The 24,444-nt window shown below is 38.0% G+C and overlaps 2 protein-coding genes across 2 annotated transcripts in view; one reads left to right on the top strand and one right to left on the bottom strand.

Moving 5' to 3' along the window:
* Nucleotides 1–24,444, bottom strand: part of FBXL13 (F-box and leucine rich repeat protein 13) — a 238,762-nt gene that overhangs the window by 113,355 nt on the left and 100,963 nt on the right. Inside the window, 2 exon segments of the mRNA XM_078149993.1 lie at nucleotides 928–1,028; nucleotides 6,425–6,477. Coding sequence (XP_078006119.1) covers nucleotides 928–1,028; nucleotides 6,425–6,477 — 154 coding nt within the window.
* Nucleotides 1–24,444, top strand: part of LRRC17 (leucine rich repeat containing 17) — a 59,595-nt gene that overhangs the window by 7,964 nt on the left and 27,187 nt on the right. The window contains exon 2 of the mRNA XM_020984515.2: nucleotides 17,258–18,164. Coding sequence (XP_020840174.1) covers nucleotides 17,393–18,164 — 772 coding nt within the window. The 5' untranslated portion in view covers nucleotides 17,258–17,392. The remainder of the gene's footprint in view (nucleotides 1–17,257; nucleotides 18,165–24,444) is intronic.

Genomic DNA, 24,444 nt, shown 5'->3' with positions numbered 1-24,444 from the left:
TATCCCTTCCTTCCTCCTCTCCTCCCACCCTGAGATGGCAAGCAATCTGATACTGGTTATACATCAACATATCTTTAAATCTCATTACCATATCTTCTTTTTCTCCTGTCTCAGAAGTAGAGCTGTCTTTTCTCCTCTCTAACTCTTCTACAGAATATTTAGAGCAATGCTAGGGGTTAGCCCAGTGCCTGGCACACAGTAAACACTTAAAGAATGTTTGTTGACTAACTGATGAAAGCTTAAAATATCACCTAATCCATCATTTTACCTCCAAATGAGACTGTACTTAAGAACTTTTTTTTTCTTCACAGACATTTTTGGACTTGGGAATATGCAAAAAGTAGTACTGAGTGTCAGAAAGTGGAGAGGAATACTACAAGGTTCTGTACCTAAACTTATATAAAAATGGTTTCCTATTCTCTACTTTAGGCTTCCCAGAAAAAAATAGATTATGTCACCTCTCTTAGAAGTCCATTCTTATATCGTACAATCGCACATTTAAGGAGCTCTTTTAATCTCTAATTGGAATGCTTCTCACAATTTCCATTATTCCTTCTAACCCTGTTCTTCAAACAAAGAACTGAACATTATGAATTGGAGCCTGACTTGGTGATTTTGTCAGTTGCTAATGGTTTCTCTCTATCAAGCCTATGGGATAAAAGCAGGCATAAAGCAATATCATATTATGCATGGAACGGTCAACCATTGTGACTGACAAATGGACAAATGTAGGGAGAACTGAAACTTTGTGAAAAGAAGGAAGCACAGACTGACAAACATGCAACAGGCAACAAGTCAAAAGTGGTGACTGCCTTATAAATAAAGCTTTGGTGGATAAATGCCACATTTCTAAATGAAAGTAGATGCACTAGTGAACTTAATGTCACTCGTTTCTTATCAACCTAATTCAGGCAGGGGAAAAATTACCTTGATAGTAGTCTTAGCGTTCTATTACTAATCTCTGTGTGAGCTATATTCAGATGAGTAAGAGCTGGGCAGCCTTCTGACACATATCTCATTACTTCATCCTAAAGAGAAACAAACAAACAAAAGATACTTATCAAAATCTAATGTGATTTGTGGCCTTCCCATTTTCTCCCTATCTCTTCTACTCAGCTCCTAAGGAAACACATATTTATAGTTTTAGCACACACACACAAAAAAGAAAGATGATAGTATATAATCACATTAAATTTGATAAATCACATTAAATGCATCAACTTGTTCACTCCCTACAACACCTCTGAGGTAGTTATTATAGATATTATTATCCCCATTTTGGCAGCTAGGTGGCACAGTGAATAGGGCCCCAAATCTAAAGTCAGGAAGACTCATCTTCATGAGTTCAAATCTGGCCTCAGAGACTTACTAGCTGTATGACCCTGGGGAAGTCACTTAATCCTATTTGCCTCAGTTTCCCCATCTATAAAATGAATTGGAAAAAGAAATGTCAAACTACTCCATGATCTCTGCCAAGAAAACCCCAAATAGGGTCATGAAAAGTTGGAAACTACTGAAAAACGAATGGACAACATATCCCCATTTTACCAACAAGAAAATGAAGCCTTAGAAAAGTGTCCAAGGTCACAGATTCATTCTTAGGTGTTGCCTTGACTATAACTTCAGTTCTTTTTCCATTACACAATGCTGCTTCATACTTACATAGCACAACTGTTTTCAGTCTGTGCTGGCTAATTAATTGAGGCACTAATTGATTTTGAGTAGAAAACTACACTTTATTTTGCAGCTACGTTTATTCAGTCTATTAACTTTATTTGGAAATGATCCATTCCGTTCCTCTGCAATACCAATTTCTCATTTAAATTTAAACTACTCAAAAACCTGCTCTAGGATGAGAAAGTAAGTGCTTAGGTGTCAAATGTCAAATTGCCTTAATTATAAAGATATAAAAACTGCCTACATTTGACACAACAGAAAATTCCAGAAAACAGGATTACTATCAACACGTAGGAGGGAGGAGATAAACATTTATTAAGCACCTAATATGTGTTGGGCACTGTGCTAAGCACTTTACAAATATTATCTCGTTTGACCCTTTATCTTCCTCATTTTACAGTGAAAGAAACTGAGGCAAAAGAAGATATGTGATTTGCCTAGGGTCATACAGCTACTAAGTGTACGAGGCTGGAGTTGAACTCATTTTTTCCTTACTCCAGGCCTAGTGCAACAACTGTGATCCATGGCTATTTCCTTATTTTAAAAGTTTGTGGCATATTACAAAACTCAGCCGTAATTTTAAGTTCTATACCCGGAAAGACAAGCTCAGTACAGGTATTTAGCTACAGTGTTTTAAAAGAGTAAGTGACTATATATCTAAGAGGGTGAATAAGTGGCAAGTATAGTCCTGCTGCCCAGGTGGTCATGCCCAACACAGCAGAGGAGGCCTAGGCCAAGTCTACACCTACCAGAAGCTAGGAATGTTTATTTGTAGTATCATTTCCAGTAATAATCATCCTGTCTCAAGTATTTCCATGAGTCATAAAATAGCATATAGCTAGGGCAGGTCAACAAGAGCCCTCTCTACTATGAGAGGGGCTGGTCAAAGTGCCAAGGCAATGGAATTGTATGTCCTGTGTGTCTACACAGATTTGTCCATAGAGTGATTGAGCTAAAGTCCCACGCATCCCTAGCTATAGGAAAAGCTCTGAGTGCAAGGACGCTTCCTGAAATATATCTTCCAGGCTTTCAGTAAATGATGCAACACTGCTAACGTATTGGACATGTAAGTAAGAAACCCTGTCCTTCCCTCTGCTGGACTGGCAAGACTCCCTCTCTGTGAAGTATTTGGACACTGCTACCCATCTTTGGTTACAGGTGGAATCATCTAGAAAGTGTAAGATCATTTTTGTGGGAGGAAAGGGGAAGGACAGAAAACTAGTGTTATGAAAGGAGTAGAAAACTAAGTATGTTTTTTAAAATGCTGTGCCAACTGAAAGCACTATATTACACTGGCACTCAATGAAAGGTACTAGCAAAGCAAATTAATAGAGAACAAAAGGAAGACAGGAATATTAGCTTACAACTTCTTCAGCTACTGATACAGAGAAGAAAAGGTGGCCTCTCAGCAAAGAGAAGTAGGAGACAGGAATTGTTGATCTGCCACAGAATGGCAGCCCTTTAAGGTATGTCAAACTAGAAAGCAGTCAGCTCCCTGTTCTTCTCTGTCTAGAAAAGACAGATGTCAAAACAAGTTCAGATCAGCTATACCCTCTGTTTCTAAAGTGACCTAAGAATTGTTTTCAAAGTGACTAAGCATATAAATACAACATTAATAAATATTTGAGGGCCTATAACAGTTTGCAAATGTGTCTATGATGTTCAGTAGAATTTTTTTTAAACATAAAACCTTAGACAATTTTCTGTAAGAAACTGAAGCATGTTGAATGAATATAGTTCTTTAAATGTAACCTTGCATGTTTTCCCCTGAAAACAATAGTAAAATCTGGATGGAATTAGCAGTGCCACATATTATTAGAAATTATAGCTGGTAAATACTTTGATGTTTCCAAATTTGATGCAGATGTCACTGAGGTTTGACTTTCTCACTAGACTAGCAAATTCAAGGAATATTTAAATTTACTTGAGACATAACAGGCAAATTACAACACAAACTAAGTCTTATACATCTAGCTACTTCCCACAGTGCCTAGCACAGAGTAGGTTCAATAAATATTTGCTAAACGAATGAATCAATGAATGAATGAATGAAGGAGATTTGGCAGAAGTGACTATAGCTAGAGAAAACCATCTGGAGAATGAGGGAGGGAAAATTTTCTGTCTTTTTGATGGGGCAAGCATATTTTCATTTTGTAAAGAAGTAACAATACAAGCAAAGAGAATGAAACTCCTCTTTCTGATGTAGCTTTTTACTGGTTATTGATGTCTCTCAACATTATGAAGTACCCTTCAGGGAACTATATCAACATAAAGAAGCAACCTAATCACTTCAAAGTAAGTATCTGTGACTTAATAACAGGGCATAATGGAAAGAGTGCTAGGCTTGGAGTCAGATATCCAGTTTCAAATCCTGACTAGTCTTATCCTTCTTGTATGCTCCTGAACAAATCACTTAACTTCTCTGGACCCCATTACCTCATCTGTGAATTGAGGAGATGGGTTAAACAACTTCCAAGGACTCTTACAACTTCAAATCTTGATAATATTATCCATTGGTTATTCACAGGTGTTTCCTCTATGTTGGTGAGTACAAATAAAACAGCTAATTTAAATCCACAATGATAATAACTTAGTAGGCAATAGGGAAGGAAGAGGAGAGGCTTAGCACAATTAAAAGCACTTGAAAATTATATGTATACACATTGTATTTATATTTCATTTGTATTTTTTCCACACTCAAAAATAACATTTTTACCATCAAAATTGAGGAGGATGGGGTGGATTATATGAGGAAATTGCTGCCAGATGCTGTGAAAACTGGAGACCACCATAACTGCTCAGCTAGTAGCCAAGAGTTAGCAGTAGTCTCTCTCAGTGGAAAATCTCTGAAGAAATGACAGAAATAGTCGAAGAGGTCTGACCAGTCATAACTGTACCCAGAAAGGCAAAGACTGAACATTATCTATGACACCTTGTATATTATGTCTATTTAGTAAATATTTGTTGAATTGAATTGAATCAAGTTATTTGCACTTAGAACAGTGCCATGCACATAGTAGACTCTGAGGTAATATATGCCACATGAATGATTATGCACCCTTTTTCATTTACTTTTGGCAGAAATGGTTCTTTAAAAATCTTAATGCTTTGTCATCATCTCTTACCAGCCACTGAGAGGTATGGCACTATTGCTACTGATAACTGGAAAACATCTGGAAGGAAATTATATTTAGAAAGAAATTTAATTTATTTTTTAGATTAGGAAATACAACCTAGGGTGGTAGATGAGACAGGGAATCTGTGATTATGTCATATGTATGTATAAAATAAGCAGATAGATGTACATATGTATATATGTTTCTCTAAATATACATAAATATACATATAGCCCTATAAAAAGATAAGAAGCAGGTTTGATTATCTCTGTTTTACAGATAAATTGAGAAAATAAATCCTTAAAGTACTTGCTTTTTTCAGAATTCAAACTAAAATATACCATCTGTAACTTCATATAATAATGCTCTTTTTTTTAGTGAACAGATATTTAATTAAGGTCCAAGTTACTAAAAAAAAAATTGTATTCATTGTCACTTCCCCAAATATTTATCAGGGGCAAGTAAACCAGCATAGGACCAATCTATTCATTGAACTTATTTTAATGACTGATGCTCTACAATGAAGTTCTATTAGGATGCTTCATTGTGGCAAGAAAGTGATTTTGATTTTTCAAAGTCTATGCCTTTGGGGTTCATACACTGATAAGCCTGATTAAGCTGGAAAGACTGGGGGGATGAGGTTAGTGATGGACTATAGCTCAGCCTAGCCAAGAGAGGCTCATTGCCAGAGAGCTAGCCAGCAGAGGAGAAGGTTTTTTTAGCCACATCAAGTCATAAAGATCATTTACTAAGGCTGGAAAGATTTTGGTTAAGTGTGGGACTGAATTCCGTGAATAAGAATGTTGTGAGTTATACAGATCACTGACAACCAATTGCATGGAAATGGAATTTGGAAATATGGCCCATAACATGTATGTGTGTGTGTATGTGTGTGTGTAGGTATGTATGTATATGAATGTATGCATACGTATCTATGAATGTGTATATATTTAACCAGTTTTCATTGGCAAAGGGAACACACTCTGAGGATACTCCCTCTGTTAACTGCTCATTTCTCTGCAGCTCATAGTCCTAGAGAGTTGCCTAAGATTATAAATATGGTTCATTTTAATGTAATCTTTGGCTTATATAAGTTTGCCAGCCTTGATAGCAATAAGCACATTCCTTCAAGATCACCATTAAACACAGGGATAGAAATTTCTTGCCAATTTTAAGCAGCTTGCCTAACTCTCCTAGAATTAACCTCCAATCTTTAAAATAAACACATGGACGGGCAGCTAGGGGCGCAGTGGATAGAGCACTGGCCCTCAATTCAGGAGGACCTGAGTTCAAATCCAGTCTCAGACACATAACACTTACTAGCTGTGTGACCCTGGGCAAGTCACTTAACCCCATTGCCTAGCCAAAAAAATAAATAAATAAAATAAAATAAACACATGGAGTATAACTTTCTTTTGGTAGCATTCTTAAATATATATTGGTACTCCAAATTATAAATGCTAATACTCATTCATTCTTTCTCTCTCTCCATATACATATACATATGTATGTATCACATATATACATACACCATACACACACACACACACACACACACACACACACACACACATACACACACACACACACACCCCAATGCTCATATAGGAAAAAAAAAAGGTGATACTCACATTTAATCCTTCGCATTCAGAGACATTTAGTTCTTGCAAATTTTTACACTGACCTAAATAAACACCATGTTATAAGATTTACTGCACACATTTAAACTTTTTTTAAGAGTATAAATAAGAGTGAGATTCCGTGAAATGTAGCATATTCATTAGACAACAAGAAATTTTGGCAAGCAGTTCACTCTAAGTATATGCCTGCTTTTCCAAGGAAGTGGCTCCTCTTGGCCTAAAATTACAATATGCAGACAAGCTTATAATTTCATGAAGATAAAAAGGGGAAGTAGAAAGAAAGAAATTATTCATTTCAGAATAACAGCATACATCACAGCCTTGAGCCTTCAAAACACTTCAATAAAACCAACTCTTGTATTTCCACAGCACACCTTGGAAATTGGCACAAAACCCTCCATTCACCAAAATGAACAGTTCATATAAGTTGCTCAAGGGCAAATTACAAATCATCACTAAAAATACTACAAGCAAAATCTCCAGACATTTATTATTCAAGAAATATTTAGTTATGATGATAGTGAAGGGGAGGGGACAGAGAGGACAACTCAAAGAAGATAAGACATGGCTTCTGTTCAATAGAAGCTTATATTTACCCAGAAAGGTAAAATATGATTTTTTTTTAAAAAACACTCTAACATATTACTTTACATATAAATACCATATGAGTGACACAGATAATAATGATGTGGCACAGATGTCCGGGGGAAAGTGAAATCACTCCATCTCAGTCATCAGGGAAGACATCATGGAGGAGTTGAAGCTTGAGCTAGGCCTTAAAAGATGAGCAGGATTTTTGTTTGTTTGTTTGTTTGTTTGTTTTAAGCAATTGGGGTTAAGTGACTTGCCCAGGGTCACATAGCTAGTATGTGTCAAGTGTTTGGTCTGAGGCTGGATTTGAACTCAGGTCTTCCTGACTTCAGGGCCGGTGCTCTATCCACTGCGCCACCTAGCTGCCCCCCTTTTTTTTATTGTGATGAGCAGGATTTTGATGAGAGGTGAGCAGGCATGCTAGGTGGAGCAACAAGATAAGGTAGACCAACACAAGGTACGAATATATTTCTGCTACTTAAATTCAAAGGTAGCAGGTCCTCTTCTCATGTCAAAACAAGCCTCAATGAATAAGAAAAATTATGTTATTAATTATACATACATAGAAACACAAAGAGGCAGAACATAGCAAATAGTGTGCTGGGCTTAGATTCAAATCCTATCTCCTGAGATTAATTGCATGACTCAGGGTCTAAGTCCCTTATACCATAATGCCTCAGACAACCTAGGGTTTATCTGCCTCATCCTAGCTGTGTTTCCACTTGCTGATGGAAGGATCCTTTCACTGATGAAATGACACATCTTTCATACATTTGCTTAATTATAATTCTATCCTAAGTAACATTTCTTCCACTGTAAAAGAGTAGACCACCTCCTAAATTAATGATGCAAACCAGAAGTATGTTAAGAACCAAAAAATAGAAAGAGACCTTTGAAAGAAGTGTTGATCTTGGAAGTCATCAGTAGCACAACTTAAGGAAAATATAGATTCCAAAAGCAATACATGTTAACTGGATTTGGGTGAAAAATATTTTTCCAAGTCTGAACAACTGCCTGAGAGTAGTGAGACTATCCTTCCAATTTTAAAATTAGGTTTCAAAGATTCTGTCTTCATCAATAAGTACTTATTAGTGCCTAGGATTGTGCCAGGTTCTGCACTATGTGCTGGGGATACAAATAGAATGAATGAAATAATCCCTATTTGCAAGAAGTTTACATTGTAACAAAGGATACAGCAAGAAAATACAAAAGTATGCACAGAATATGTATACATACATACAATACATAAAGAATAATTTCAAAGACAATTAATGCAAATAAATACAAAGTTGTTAAATACAAGGTAGTTTGAGAGAGAAAGATCTAGCCATTGGAGATATCAGAAAGACTTCATGTAGCAGGTAGTACTTGAGCTGAATCTTGAAAAGAGGAATTTCATGGGATGGAGGTGAAGAGGGAGTATGTTACAAGCACGGAGGGCACTCAGTGCAAAAGCAGCTAGATCAGAGACTGAATACACGTGTGAGCAACAGAGAGATGGCCAGTTTGTCTGGATTGCAGCATATGGGAGGATTAATGTCCAAACAACTTCAGAAAGATAAGTTGGAACAAGGTTGTGAAGAGCTTCAAAAGTTAAAATGAGGATTACACAGACATGGGAGTTGGCTGAGCTGGGCAATGCCACAGACAGATCTACACTTTAGGGACATTGATAATTTGGAGACAAGATCTAGATGATGAACCAGCAAAGGAGAAGTTATTAACTGAGATACCCTGTGTGATAACTGGCTTATTGGGTGTGTATTTCCCTCTGACAATACTTTTTCTGTTTGCTGAGTTTTAAAAGGTATTGCCACTAATTATTATTGTTGACTCATGATGTTCAAGGAAACAAACATAATAGACTCAATCACTTCTCATCTAATCACAGCCGAAAGTAAATTCAAAAGATTCTTTTCCTAAACCCTACTTATACTAACAAGTCAGTTCCCCAGAGCAAGATTGCATCTCCCTTTCGAGATCCTGCAAGTACAGTGTGATTCTTCTCTAACAGTATCAACTTGAAGCCCCATTCCAGTGTGTTGTCCCTAATGTCAATTCCCAGAGATTAGTACTCCAATTATCATTTAACCAATTACCATACATTTTCCCTAATACCTGGGAGCATACTCTTATCTATACCACACTTTGATCCCTGGGGAGAGTGGACTCCAACTTAAAGTGGTTGCTACAAGGCATTTGCTCCCAAGTTCACTTGCAAAGGTGGCATGGCCAATCAATGAACTGCTGTGGCTCCCTCTTGGCTACCCTTCAATCAATGCTAGGTCAAAAACATTGCTAAAGACTTCACCCCTCACTATCTAGGCTTGTCACAAAATCTAGGATAGACTATACCTCCTGGGCATCTGGTATCTGAACTCTTCTGAACTCTCAGCGCTCAGTAGGTCATAGTTGTCTCCAGTATATTTTCACCTAAAAGATGGAAAAAACAAATGCAAAGAGAAAAACAGAAATCTATATTCACGGCCCACAGGTCAGCCCTGGGTAGGGAAGACGTAAGGCCTCTCCCCATCCAAAAGCTGGATATCTCTCTCATCAGAATTCAGGTAATAGCAGAAAACTTATTTTCGCCAGTCAGCACCTTTTGAATGTACCCTAGTCCTGGCTCAGTAGCCAATCAAAAGTCTGTCTCTTCACCATGTGCTTGGTGAACAGACACGAGACCAAATGTCTGCACATGCTCCATAGTCCACATCAGCTATGCCCATTGTGCATTCTCATAAGAGCTAGCCTCATTGGCCAATCCTCCCTGTTACATAAGAATCATAATGGCAAACTAATGACAAAAACGGTGATAACGTAGCAGTTTACATTTGTCAAAATCTGGGTCTAGGTTATGCCTGGTTTGGAGTCTTAATTGTTGGGCAAGTGGGTTACATTTTACTTTTCTATCATATAATTTCATTATTTATAATAAGTACTCACAAAGGACGTGAGTAAATAAACATTTATTAAACAATTACTATGTGCCAGGCACTGTGCTAAGGGCTAAAGGAAAGTCTCATTTCTTAAGGCGCTGACAGTCTAGTAAGGGAGACAACATGTAAACAAACAGGTATATATAAGAGACATGCAAAGTAGATGGAACATAACCTCAGAAGGGAGCGGCCCCAGATTGGAAAAGCCCTTCTCCATATGGTAGATGGATTGAACTGAGTCTTGAAGAAAGCCAGGGAAATGAAATAATCAATCATTGAGTATTTATTAAATACCAAGCACTGAGGAGTCAAAAAGAAAAGTAAAACGGTCCTTGCCCTCAAAAGAAGCTTACATTTTATTACGGGAGACAACGTGGACACATATATAGCAAATATAAAAATACTAGATAATTTGGGGTGGGAAGGCACTAGAAACTGAGGGGATGAGGCTTCATGGAGGAGAATTTATTTGAATTAAGTTTTCAAGAAAACTAGGAATTCTAAGAGGTAGTGGTAAGCAGGAAGGATGTTCCAGATATAGAGTATATCCTATGCAAAGGAACAGAGATGGGAGATAGAATGCCATGTGTGAAGACCAGTTTGGTTAGATCACAGAGTTTTTGAGAAAGAACAATAATTAATAAGGCTCTAAAGGAAAGCTGGAACCTAGTTGTAAACGTTTTTAAATGGTAAATAGAGGAGTTTCTATTTTATCCTAAGGATGACAGGAAGCCACAGCAGTTTACTGAGTGAGGAAGTGACATGATCAAACCTATGCCCTGGGAATCTGCATTTGACAGCTGTGTTGTGGGTGGAGCAGACAGGATATTATTGTAACCATACAGGCAAGAAGTGATGAGGACCTGAACAAAGGTAGTGGTCATGTGATTAGGGAAGAGCCAGATGAGAGAGAGGTGCACACAGAATCAATAAAACTTAGCAACTGACTGGATATAAGGGTGAGAGAGAGTTAGAAATCTAAGATAACCTTGAGATGGCAAAATTGATAGACTAGGAAAAATGGTGGTGCCCTCACAGAAATAGCAAAGTAGAGAAGAATGGGATTAAAAAGGGAAAAGAGTGAGTTCTGTTTTGAATATGTTAAGAAGGAGATGCCTAGGGGACATCTAATTTGAACTCGTCAGTAATGAGAGACAAGCTCAGGAGAAAGACTGGCTAAATATAGAGATCAGGAAATCATCTGCATAAAGATAATAACTGGACAACTAACAAACCACAGATATTACAAAATCAAAATTAAACACATGGAAAAAATTAACATCAGCATAATGAATTTATAAAAATAACCAGCAATTAAGGCAAAGTATTTGTTATCATAATGACCTGTCTACAATGTAATGGTCATAAAAGCAGATTTAAATCTTACTTTTTATTTCTATTTCCTTCCTTTAAAAAATCCATGCTTTTTTCACCTGTAAAGAAATCATCACAAAGGATATAAATCAAGCTACTCAACAGTTTTATTATTTTAGTCCGTATTCTTTATTTAAATATACTCACAATTGTTATTGTACTGTGCCTTACTGGTCTGATATTATTAGGGAAATAGCCGTTACACATTAATGAGCTTTCAATATAATTAAAGCTTAGTCTTAGTTAAACTTCAAATCTATTCATTCTGATATACAGAAATTATAAAATGTTATTACCAGGAGGGACCATTAAATATTATTATTTTAGTACAACTCTCTTGTTTTACAGGTGAGGAAAAAGATTCTACTACAAATCTTTCTAAGATGTATTATACATTTCTCTACTTTTTAAAAAAAATATAGCATATAGGACATAGATATAAATCTAGAAGGATATTTAAGATCATTTGGTCCCACTTCATTTTACAGACAAGAAAGTTCAGGCCTGGAGAAGTTAATGACTTGCCCGAGGTGACATAGGGTAAGCATGTGACAGAGCCAGAATTCAAACACGGATCCTATAGAATCATTTACAATATATGATAATGATTTTTATTATTCAATTATATTATATATTAATTATGTATTATGCATAATATACAATGATTGTGTATTATGTATTATCTATTAATTATTATTATTTGAAAAATTAGTTTCATTATTTAACCTTTTTTAAAATATAATTTAATTTTTTTGATGATGGGTCATAAATGTAAAATATGGCCTAGTCTAAAAAAATAGTGGTTTCTAACATTTTCACATATAACAATACCTTCACATCAAAAATTTAAAACACAATAGTAGTTTCTCTCTCTCTCTCTCTCTCTACACACACACACACACACACACACATACATATTCATATGTCCACTGGTTGAGAAAAAAGAATGCTGCTGTGAATTTAGTAACATTCAAATTAACTTATATTTTGTTAATCATAATAGCATCTTACATATACATAAAAATAGTAACATATATGAGCCAGAATTCAGTCTAAAGAAGGTATTTTTAATGGACTTACATATTGACAAGATTTTGGGGAACCGGGACCCCAAGAATGACAAGGCAGAGTTGCCTGGAATGAATTCACACACTCAAACCTCCTCTTAGTCAAGCAGTAAAATTATTGTAACACTTGAATAAAAGCAGGAAGTGTCCTTACGGGAACCTTCGGGAGACTGAGGATGGTGCTGGGGTTTTTGTGGAAAAGAGGTATGGGAAAGGAACGACAGGGATACTAACTGGGTAATCTAAGGGTCTGGGTGTCTTTTGGAGCTATGGATGGGAAAGTGCAGGTAGTATACCAGACATTGAGGGAGTTGTCAGAGGCATGGACCTTGGGGATTTAGCAGGAGGAAGAGTTTTTGGACCAACCAGCGACTAAAATCTTTGGGCCAGGCACCCCTGTCTGTTCTGTTAAGAGAATGTGTTTTGCAAGTAGGACGGTGCCTCTCACAGGATGGTGCCTACTGAAAAATTGGGAGGCTTCCAGAGACATGATCTTAGGACTGGAGCCTGAGTATCCCATCAATATGAATTCAAAGATTCTTTGCAGTCATTCTAAGATGCCCAAGGGTCTGTGACCCATGGGGTCATTGAGCAAGACTGCTCTTTCCCAGAACTAAGCAGCCCCAGACGGCTGTGGCTTCTGTGATTTTGTGCCTGCTTTTTATAGTTTTACTATTTCCCTTGTGTTTAGGCATCAGCTGCTGTTTTTATGTTGCCATTAGTAGCTTGCATAATATAGTGGAAAGGGCAGTAGATTCAAATCCTAAGACCAATACTCCTAGACAGGAGTGTGTTGACAAATGTTTAACAATCGTTTCCTTCAAGAAAAAATATTACAGTAGGACGCATTTTAAGTTTAATCTTCATTATTAACATTTTCTTAAGTCTAGAGCATTGGACCTAGAGTCAAAAACATGAGTTCAAATCAGATCTCTGACACTTGCTAGCTGTGTGACCTTGGGCAAGTTACTTAACTCTGTCTGTCTGTTTTCTCATCAGTAAAATGAGCTGGAGGGAAAAATGGCAGACCACTCCAGCATCTTTGCCATGAAAACCTCATGGACACTATTGGCATGCTATGGTCCATGAGGCCACTAAAAGTTGGAACACGACTGAAAAACTGAACAACAACAGCAAAATCCAGACAATCGGCAAGACAACAAATCCAACCCTAATCTGTAGCATTTTATAATTTTCAAGATATAATGCTAACAGTGGAAACTTAACAATCATAGCTGATTGGGGCTGATTCCAGCACACTCCTGCCACATGCTTATAATCTGTGTAATTCTGGGTAAATAAAGTAATCTCTTTGAGCTTTAGTTTCCACATCTATAAAATAGGAATAAAAACACCTATACTATCTACATACCAAACTGTTGGAGGACAATGTCTTATATGCTTTAAAGTGCTAAATAAATGTTTATAGTTATTAATGTCTTCACTCACCACCCCTTCTGACTGGTGGCTGTGGGATAGGAAATCAAATAATTTCACTCAAATACTAGTAAATCAGACGTGGCTGAGGGCCTGTGAGGGCTATTCTGGGTACAAAGTCCACGAATTTAAATGTATGGACTTTGTAACATTTTCTTTCTTTAGAAACCTTTTTTGCTTCCTTACTGGTTCCTTAGTTTTAGATAATGACACTGAGGTAAGTGAAGCTATGCTTTCATTGGAGAAATGTCTTGTGATTAATTCCTTTTCTCTGCATCCAGAAGACAAAAGTTACTGTAAATTTAAGGCACCTTTTTAGAGTATGTCCTACATAGCACAGAACACTTACCAAAAAGACAATTCACAATCAAGAACAAGTTCCTTCTTAGAAAAGCCAAAGGATAACTGTCTGAAACACCTTCCCAGCTATAAAATATGAATAAGGCCTCTATTTCAAAATTTTTTTCCTGAGGGCACCTACTGTTCACAATTATACCTGAATTTAAAAACCACAGTTAACAGTGAGGTAAAGGAAATGTTTTGATTGCTGTCTGTGTTGATATGAACAAATGTATCTGTATTCTACTTCTGAGGCAAATTTTATTTTGAATATCCTTTTATTTCAGCCTGGAGCTCTTTTTCACCCAAATAGCTTCAGACTCTGATTACCTAGCTAGCTTGTATCTTCTTCCATAAAAATATTGCTCTCACCTGGCTTTCAATTAATTTCTGATAAAGAACTGATAGCTAAGATGTTAGTTGCTGGTATAACCCATTTCAGAAACATTTTCATATTTTAGTGCAAATGTTTAATTTTAATTTAATTTTAAGGTGGCACCTTGGGGATATCTCCCAGTCTTCATGTGGGTCCCCAAAACAAGTCATCTCAGGTTCAAGTTACTCTGTGGGGTTTAAAATTACTCAAAACTATAGTTCACAAGCCCCCATTGATATGCATACTTTTACTAGTCAGTCAGAGGGCACAATCAGTTCAAGTTAAAGTTATTTAATGAAATAGCATAGTAAGAATAAATGCTGAAGCTGAAGCTTAAATACTTTGGCCACATAATGGGAAGACAGGACTCACTGGAAAAGACCCTGAGGCTGGGAAAGGCTGAAGGCAAAAGAAAAAGGGGATGACAGAGAATGAGATAGATAGATAGTGTCATGGAAACAATAAACATGAACTTGGACAGACCTCAAGAGAAAGTGGAGGATATGAGGGTCTGTCGTGCCTATGGGGTCACAAAAAGTCAGACATGACTGAATAACAACAACATGACAAAACAATAATAAAATATTTTCCCCATAAATCTAATGCATGCCTAAAGACTACACATGAAAAACCAAGCATCTTCTTTTTGAACATGTGGCCAAATACAGTACAGGGAACACACAACATATGTCCAAGGTATACATGAAGAGGGGCAACCCATAGCTAGGACACTGCAGGACTACAAAGGTCTTCTGATCATATCATCAAGCCAGGCTAGCTAGGCTTGTTCCCTGTTGACAATACAAAGTGTACAGTCTCCCACTATACAGTCTCCACTAAGAATGAGGGCATGACATGCTATCTCTGCCAGGCATGGCATTAGACTAGATGATGGTTTCATGTAGGTGTTTGTTAATGGTGTTTCACTAGTCCTAAGGTGGGTGCCAGGCATGGTTCTACTCAACACAAAATTGTGGGGGTTCTCTCCACTTCTAGCTTCTAGAGTTGGCTACCATGCTTAGCTGAGGTACTTCTTTCCAATAAGAAGAGAAGTGGGCTCTGCCATCTTTTTTTTTAGCTGAAAGCCCAGAGGTTTTTGCTAGAGTTCTTTTAAAAAAGATAGTGTTAAGACACTCAGTCTTCAGACTAAGGATAAAACCCTGAGCAGTTTTCTCCCATAAATACAATCTATCTGTTCTCAGAGCCTTGGCTATAATTGGCCTTTCTGCCAGAAAATGAGATTCTTTACCATAGGCACCAAGCTCTTTAGAAAACATAATAGCTCTAGCTAATTTATGCCTTAAAGCTTTAAGTCCATTTTTCAACCATGACTTGCTAAAGTCTTTAACAAGGGTAGGGACTCTCCAGAAGCTGAAAACTGACCTAGGGTTAGAAACTCCTTAAGGCCTCTTGCTCAATGTGTGACAGCTAACCTGCACCCAGTCATCATCAGTTTAAAGGTTATTCCTCCAACAAAATGCCAAACTACCCTTCAGTACCTTCCTCGTCCATTACCCCTATTTTGACTTTCCTTGCCTCCCTTTCCAAATCTGACCTTGTGGTTAACAAATTTAACTCTACACTGTCTTCTACTTTCAAATCCTTCACCCTTTTGTTCAATCATTCATTCCATGTCAAATTCAAGCTCTGCATAATTCTCCCCATCTGCCTCCTTTGCTTGTAACGGAGCTGAAAGAGGTTACTTAACCATGCATTCTAGGTACACTACAAATTTATGTTATTTAAGCTCAACTGGGCCTTCACTGCAATTTCTACTTCTCTCCAGTCAGTTTCCTAACTCACTCCCTACAAAATCTATTCCAAACTTTATCTTCTCTTTTTAAACTTCCTACAACTCCCCTTCTCCCAGTCCTCTCAGCTGAGGACCTCACATTTAACTTTACAGAGAAAACTAAGGCCATTCACTGTAAGTTTCCCCATCCTCACTTCTCTTCATCTCAAAACTTCTTACATCATCCCCCCACTCCCTCAGCTGATTGGTTAACTGATTGATTGCTTTTCAAGAATGATTGGGGGGGGGGGAGTGACACTCTTATTAAATGTTTTCTTGAGTATGATGGTTATAGAATAATTAGTGAAGTAAAATAACATAATTCAGAAAATCTTCAGTTCAGGTAGAAAGTAAAATGGAAAATGTATTGTGTCAGTACTCAGCAGGGGTCAGGTTAACAAGTATTCGTGAAATGCCTGCTATGTGTTTAATGTGTGGCATACAAAAGATGAAGAAGATATGGTAACAAATAATGTACTCTTGATATGACTTGACAGAAAATTGAAAATAAGCAAAACGAACAATGAGAAAAAAAGTGTATGGAGGTGCTCTGCTATAGTAGAGAATGTGCTGGATTTAGAATCATCAGACCTGGGCTCATATCCTGAGTCTGCCATTTAATATCTAGGTGAGTTGGGTAAGTCATTTGACTTCACTGGGCCTCAGTTTCCCCAGCTGTAAAATGATGGGATTAGACTAGATGATCTCTAAGATCCCTTTCAGCTCTGAATCTGTGATCCTGTGATCCCTCCGTTATAAACCTCCTTTTGGAAAAAGTTATCATTTCTGTGTGCTATTACAAATGTGATGACTAAATTACATGTATTTACAACATCCTTTTCACATATAGAAAACTGAAAAAGTCATTATGATTTCTAATCTTCTTCTTCTTCTTCTTTTCCAACCCAGGAATTCCATATATTCCAGCTGTATCTCATCATTTCTGAACTACATTAGTTAATATTACAACAACTCATATTTCAAAGAAATCCTTTCACAGTTTCATCTATCACACAAAGTAATTGAGGCCAGCTGGATGTCAGGATGCAAGTGGTTGCTATTATAATACTCCTCTTCTTTTGTAAAACAGCTGAATTTAGGAAGACAAATTTGGGGAGTTCAAGAAGCAAAGCTCACAATGGAAGGGCAAACAATGGCAGGAGGGCCTCTAGCACCGTGAAGCGTTATGCCCCAGGCCTTCCATGTGACGTATATACTTATCTTCATGAAAAATACTTAGATTGTCAAGAAAGAAAACTAGTTTATACTTTGCCTGGTTGGCCTGAGGATTTATTGCACATGCTGCTAGCAAGAAATAGAATCCGTATATTGAAGAATAATATGTTTTCCCAGTTTAAAAAACTGAAAAGCCTGGATTTACAGCAAAACGATATATCCAAAATTGAGAGTGCGGCTTTCTTTGGTTTAAACAGACTTACCACCCTCTTACTTCAGCACAACCAATTAAAGGTACTAACAGAGGAGGTGTTCATTTATACACCTCTTCTAAGCTATCTGCGTCTCTATGACAATCCTTGGCACTGTACTTGTGAGATGGATACACTGATATCAATGTTGCAAATCCCAAGGAACAGGAATCTGGGGAATTATGCCAAGTGTGAAAGCCCACAAGAACTGAAAAACCAAAAGCTGAAGCAGATAAAATCTGAACAATTATGTAATGAAGATGAAAAAGAGCAACCGGCCCCCAAGACTCAAGTATCAGGGAGACCTACACTCGTCAAGCCTGAAGCTGACTCCTCTCTTTGCCACATGTATGTGTTTCCCATACAAACACTAGATTGCAAACGAAAAGGTTGGTACAGAGGGTTTTTTTTTCTTTTTATTAATATGAGCTGTTAAAAGTGATCCTTTGAATTTTGTATTTTCTGTTGGAACTTTCTGATTTTATTTTCTTTGTCTTACTCTCATGGCTATGGCATTTGCTCTGACACATTCTGACCACATTTGGTTGGCAGCAATGCTTGAGGTGGAAGTAGAGCAAGGGGATAGAAATGTTCTAATTCTTCCCATGACTCTCTTGCTTCTGAAAGAGCACAGGCTGCTCCACAAGTTCCCTCTCTCCCCGGTTCTTTCCAGCATCTCCTCTCTTTCTTGACTGCTCTTTCTCCATCTATTCTCCACTCAAAACTGGAAGGGAAGGGGGATGTGTCAGGACAGAGGAAACACCATCAGAGAGGGAACCATTTCAGTTTTGTGTGTGTGTGTGTGCGTGTGTGTGTGTGTGTGTGTGTGTGTGTGTCTTTTAATTCAAGCTCTGGCATATAAGCAATAACTTCATTTCCAGATGTGATTCCATTCCAGATGGAGACAAAAGAGAGAATAAAACTAGGACCCAAATGTGTGCCCCAATAGCCTGACTTACTCTCATTAAGGTGAAAGGCTAGTGTGTAATAGAAAGCTGAAATGAACCTAAAGGGGAAAAAAATCTGCAGAATAGGACAGATGTGACTCTGCCAAGACAGGTGTGATTATGTCTTTTCCATTACTTTTATCCCAAAGTTATAACCAATAACTTCCCAAATGAATATAAATTATATTTTATATAATTTATATGAAATTATATAATTTATATAAAATAAATTCTAATTACTAGAGCAGTTAGCTTGCCTGCACTGTAATTATTCCTATATATACCCTATATTCTTATATTGCATTATATAGTATAGCTACATACTATAAAGCCACAAAACACAAAAACTTCTTTTAAATTACAATTCAAAGACTTTTAACAATATAAATTTACATATCATAATAACAAAGACCAGGATATTGCCTACTTTTTGAAAATGACTACTACCAAAAATATCATTTATGAAAGTGTGAGCAAAACTTTGAGTAACCTAGAAAGTGTTATACAAATGGGAGCTATTGTTATTATCCTTGCTATTATGAATAATGCTATATAAAGTCTGGATGGGCCCTGTGCAGGATTCTTATTTTCAAAATAGATCGAGGCATCGCTGAAATAATGATACAGATACAGGGGTGTGGCGATATAAGAGGAACATGGTATAATCGAAAGAACCCTGGACCTTGAGTCATGAGGGCCTGGGTTCAAGCCATATGCTCTGCCACAGTAGGGAAGTTACACAACTCCTCTAGGCCTCCAGTACCACCTTTCTAAAGTAATGCCTGTATCATAGAGGTGCTCTAAGAAAAGAGGCAGTGTGGTTCAGTGGAACAGGAAGCAGATCTACAGGGGGTCTTTCCTCTGATACACTGTGACCCGGGGCATAGATCCGAACCTCCCTGAGTCTCACTTTGCTCACTGTAAAACAAGGGGGTTGAGCTGAATGGACCCTATTATGATTTTCAGCCCTAAATCCAGGATCCTACAACAGTGCTTTGCTGGTCTTACAGTTTACAGATGAGTCATTACTGTGCAGGATGCTCGTAGAATGCTAGTGTTTATTTCCCAAAGGTAATCCAGGACTCAGGTGATCTGAGAGTCTTCTGGGTAGTACATAGATTATGCCCCCATCTAGTTCATAGGGGAGGCAGAGCCAGGAGCATGGTTCATGATAAACAGTCCCAGTGGGGCAAAGGAAAAGCATGGGAAAGAAGACAACAGCAGATAGCCAAAGAAACAGTGGGAAAAGAACAGAAAAGGCAGGAAGGGACTGAGTAAGGGAGTGTAGCTTGCCAAGAAGACAATTTTCATTGTACTTGCCCACAGTACCCATCTTTTAAGCTGGAGCAATGTACTGACCACACCCTGTCTTCCCTGACATTCTGATTAATATAGTACAGCTGTTTGCCTCCTTATAGCTTAGACACCACACCACCATTCATCCTATGATTATTCTCCAGTCCTCAAAGCTTTTGTCTGGTGCATTATTCATTCTGGAAGGCTTCTATGGGGTCTGAAGCAAGGGTCCCCATATTTTACCATCAGGCTCTTAACTTTCACAATCCAGCAAGCATTGGAGTTAACCACACTACCTCAGAAAGTCTAGTATTTCCCTCACCAAGAATTTTTGTTTATAAAAACTGAGTGGGGGGATAAGGAGTTGGTGGGTAAAAGTCTGTTTTGAGGTAAGTTTAAGAACTGGTGGAAGATAAGATATATCCAATTAAAAAGGCTGGTACCTCTTATCAATGTGTCATGCTCCACCCTAGCTAGCTGCATGATCATTAATGTACTATCCTCTTGAAAGGCACATCTATGCATTAGCCAACCAGGCCAGGCACCTGACTTGCAAAGGCTCTCCAAGGGATTTGATATTGATTGGTTTCCATTAACAGAAACCATTAAATGGTTTCATGCATGTCAGTTTAAGCTGTCTACATCTTCTTAGATAGTTACAGAATCATAAGGGAACACAGTGTGGAATAAGAATTTAGGGAAAAACCGGGGGGGGGGGGAACCACAGTTCATGTGTGAAGAAGTATTTTGAGTGGATGAGTCAACTGTGCTCTTATGGCAAAACTCTGCCATGGGAAGCTGTGTAAACAAGGTGTTTTTTTTTTAATATGAAAAACAGCACTTACAATATTGTTCCAGATTTAATCTTCCCATCAGACTGAAGGTTATGAGCAACAGAAAAGTAGACTTTTACTTAAGGATGATGAATAGTGAAGTTCAGAACACTATGAACTAAGGTCTCTTGTTGGAGGTGAAGGGGGTAGGGAAACCATACAGCCTGAAAAATCTCTCTAAGACACAGGCCTTAGAAGAATCAGCCTTGGAAGTAGTGAAAAGTCCACTGGAGGAAATAAAATGGTCTATCCTGAATGAATGAATGGATGGATGGATGGATGGATGGATGGATGGATGGATGGATGGATGGAGTGACAAAGCCTTTATAAAGTGTTTACCAATTACTATGATACTAGGATACAAATAGAAAAATGGAGACAGTCACTGTGTTCAAAGAGCTCATACTCTTAAGCAGGAGAGAGAACACATAAAGGAAAGTTCAGCTTAAAAGCAGATGGAAAGACTTGGAAGTCCTAAGGGCTCAGTGGCAAAATAGATAACAGGATATCATTGGCCTTAAAGATAGAATCATGCTCATGGAATGGTGACAGGTACACCATGAAGTCTCACATTATTACAACCCCAGACCAAATGGAAGTCAGTATAAACTGCAGCAAGATTTCTGGTTTTTTCATGGGATCTGTGGCTCAGGCATCCACATTACAAAATATACATATCAGCTGAATGTCATGTGGCATGTGTAGCCAAGAAAACTCCTGAGTAATTGTTTTTATGAGGTTCTGACAACCAGTAGCCAAGCTGTCAGAGCACAGATGGCACATCATTCATTAGGCTTTTCCTGGGTGGGCAGGTGGTGATGGGTAAAGGTACAGGAATGGAGATACATAAACCCATCAGAAATATAGCCTCTTGCCTTCACCCCCCACTCTTGCTCCCAACAGAGGAATAGTACCAGCATGAAACATGGACAGCTGTGACTGCCTTCTGGTAGATGAATCATAGGAGGTATGACCAAGGTTGAGTTGTTACAGAGTTTTCCATCTGTAGATGTCTCCGCAGTTAGTGATTGCTCTTCTGGGTATCTGTACTCTGGTTTCTACAAAACAACACCTACACAATAACTGCAATACCCTGGGATCTAGGAGATGGTAAAAAAAAAAATCTAAAAAATAACGCTCAGTGATTCTGACATTTGTTGAGTTTGTGGGTGGTTCAGAGTTGTCCAGTGTTCTTATAGTTGATGCCAACAATAGGTTGCTGGGCTTCCTCTAGAGCAGGGATTCTTATCTTTTTGTGCTATGGACCTCTTAGATAATCTGGTAAAACCTATAAACCCCTTCTCAGAATAAAGTTTTTAAATAACTGGAAGAAACACTCAATTTCAGTTAGAGGTTACCTGAGGCAAGTCAGCAAACATTTATTAAGCACATAATATGTTCCAGACAGATACAAAGAAAGACAAAAACAGTTCCTGCCTTCAAAGAGCTTACAATCTAATGGAGAAGACGACACACAAACAACTATGTATACAAAGATACATACAGAAAAAACTGAAGGTAGGCTCTGAGAGAAGGTACTAGCATTAAGGGGAACATGAAAGGATTTTTGCAGGAGATGATGAAAATAAAGATGAAATTTTTTTCCCACCCAAGTCCATGGACCCCCTGAAATCTATCCTTAGGTCTCAGGTTAAGAACCCAGTCTCAAATGGGATCTAGAGTATAATTAGATTCTTCTCCCAGATGTAGTTCTTTCAAGTCAAGGATAATTTGTGGAAGAAGTAAGAACAAGGTCAGCACAAGACGAAGGGTGGAATGCTATTTAAGAAAACAGCTCTCAATCCAATGTTGGATGTGTAGGTTTCTGCTATGGGGGTGGAAGTGCTTATGCCTTAAGTCAAATGACCTAAAACAAGAGTGAATTTGAGCTATTACTGAAAGCTGAATGAGGACCACATGTCACAGATATCTAGCAAAATGCCTTTGGGTGCTTGAATAAGTTGATTAGTCATCAATGACCACCTAATATGTGCTAGGCACTCAAAAAGGAATAAAATGTCTCTGCCCTCAAGGACCTTACATTCTATCAGCAAAGACAAAATGCACATTTATGAGGATGTAAAAATAAATACCAGGTAATTTTGGAGGGAAAGTCACTAATAGCTAGGGGAATAAAGGTTTCATGTAGATGGTACTTAATCTGATGACACTTTTGAGACATGCAAAGAACTGGGGGGCAGAGACACAATAAGGGCAAAAAGGTCAGAAGGAAGTAATGCTTTGGCCTTGCCAAGCTCAGCAACTACCACTGTTTTTATCAACATTGGGGTCCCCCACTTTAGCATGGCTTCAAAATGTCATAAGTCCATCCATTCTCCTTGCTAGCCTCTGTCATGGCTTGGAATTTCTGTTTTTTCTTTCTAGCACCTAGTATTTCTCTAGCTTGCTAAATGGCTAGACCAAATAATCATACTGCTCAGAATCCCAGGAGTACACGAAAATATTGTCTATATAGATCTCCACCAGCAGGTAATAACAATAATGACGATGACAATAATGATGACGATGATGATAGATAGTGTTTATATAGGGCTTCAAGGCTAGCAAACTGCAAAGGATGTCACCAAGGTTGTAAACTGGGTGAAAGGAAGGAAGGCAGTCCTTTTGGCAGCAATAGGGAAGTTTGGACAGGGGAAGGTTTAAGGGATAAAAAGGATCTCAGCCAGGTAGGAGGCAAACCAAGAGAGAGCAGAGACATGAGAACCTGCCAAGGAGACAGCATCAAGGAGAAGGTAGTCAATGGTGCTCCATTATTGCAGAGAGGTAAACAAGGATGAAGAAAAATCCATTACATTTGTCAAATAAATTATTGGTAACTTTGGCAAAAGCAGCTCCAGATAAGTGATAAGGTCTGAAACCAAATTACACCAGGTTTAGAGGAGAATGAGAGAAAAGGAGGTGGAAATACCAGTGCATAGCTTTTCCAAGGAGTTTAGCTGAAAAGGGGAGGAGAGAAATAGGATGATATGTGGCAGCACAGTAGTCTTAAGTGAGGCTTTTTTTTAAAGGATGTGAGAGATATTGTCATTTTTTTTCAGACAGCAGATGAGGAATAAGTATATAGAGATTAAATATGAGAGGAAGAGAGAGAGAGAGGTGACCAGTACTCCGAGTTCAAAATTCTTCCACCTTCAGCTCATAAGGCAGCATCTCAGACCTTCATTGGCTACGGGCAAGCCATGTTGTGAATCAACATAAACCATATCTCCATTCCCACTGAGACTACTCTAGTGCAGGTGCTCATGACCACCCACCAAGATAATAGGCTCCTAGTTGGTGTTCTCACATTCATGTTCTCACCTGTTCAATTTATTCTTCATGTTGCTTCCAGAGTAATCTTTCTTGCACAGACCATGTTATTCTTCTACCTAAAAATTTTTAGTGACTTGCTATTGCCTCCTTAGTAAAGTTCAAATTCCTTTACCTGGTATTCAAGGCCATGCTGCATCTGGTACCAGTCTACTTTCCCAGCCTTATCTCACATTAATCCTCTTCCATGTACTCTACATACCAGATGAACTGGATTATTTTCTCTCCCCCTAATATACCTTGTGCTTTCATGACTCTACCTC

The sequence above is a fragment of the Phascolarctos cinereus genome, unplaced genomic scaffold (assembly GCF_003287225.1).
Source record: "Phascolarctos cinereus isolate Bilbo 61053 unplaced genomic scaffold, phaCin_HiC Scaffold_1;HRSCAF=81, whole genome shotgun sequence".
Taxonomy (NCBI): Eukaryota; Metazoa; Chordata; class Mammalia; order Diprotodontia; family Phascolarctidae; genus Phascolarctos; species Phascolarctos cinereus.
Note: the sequence above shows the minus strand (reverse complement) of the source record. Positions and strands in the feature narration are given on the sequence as shown.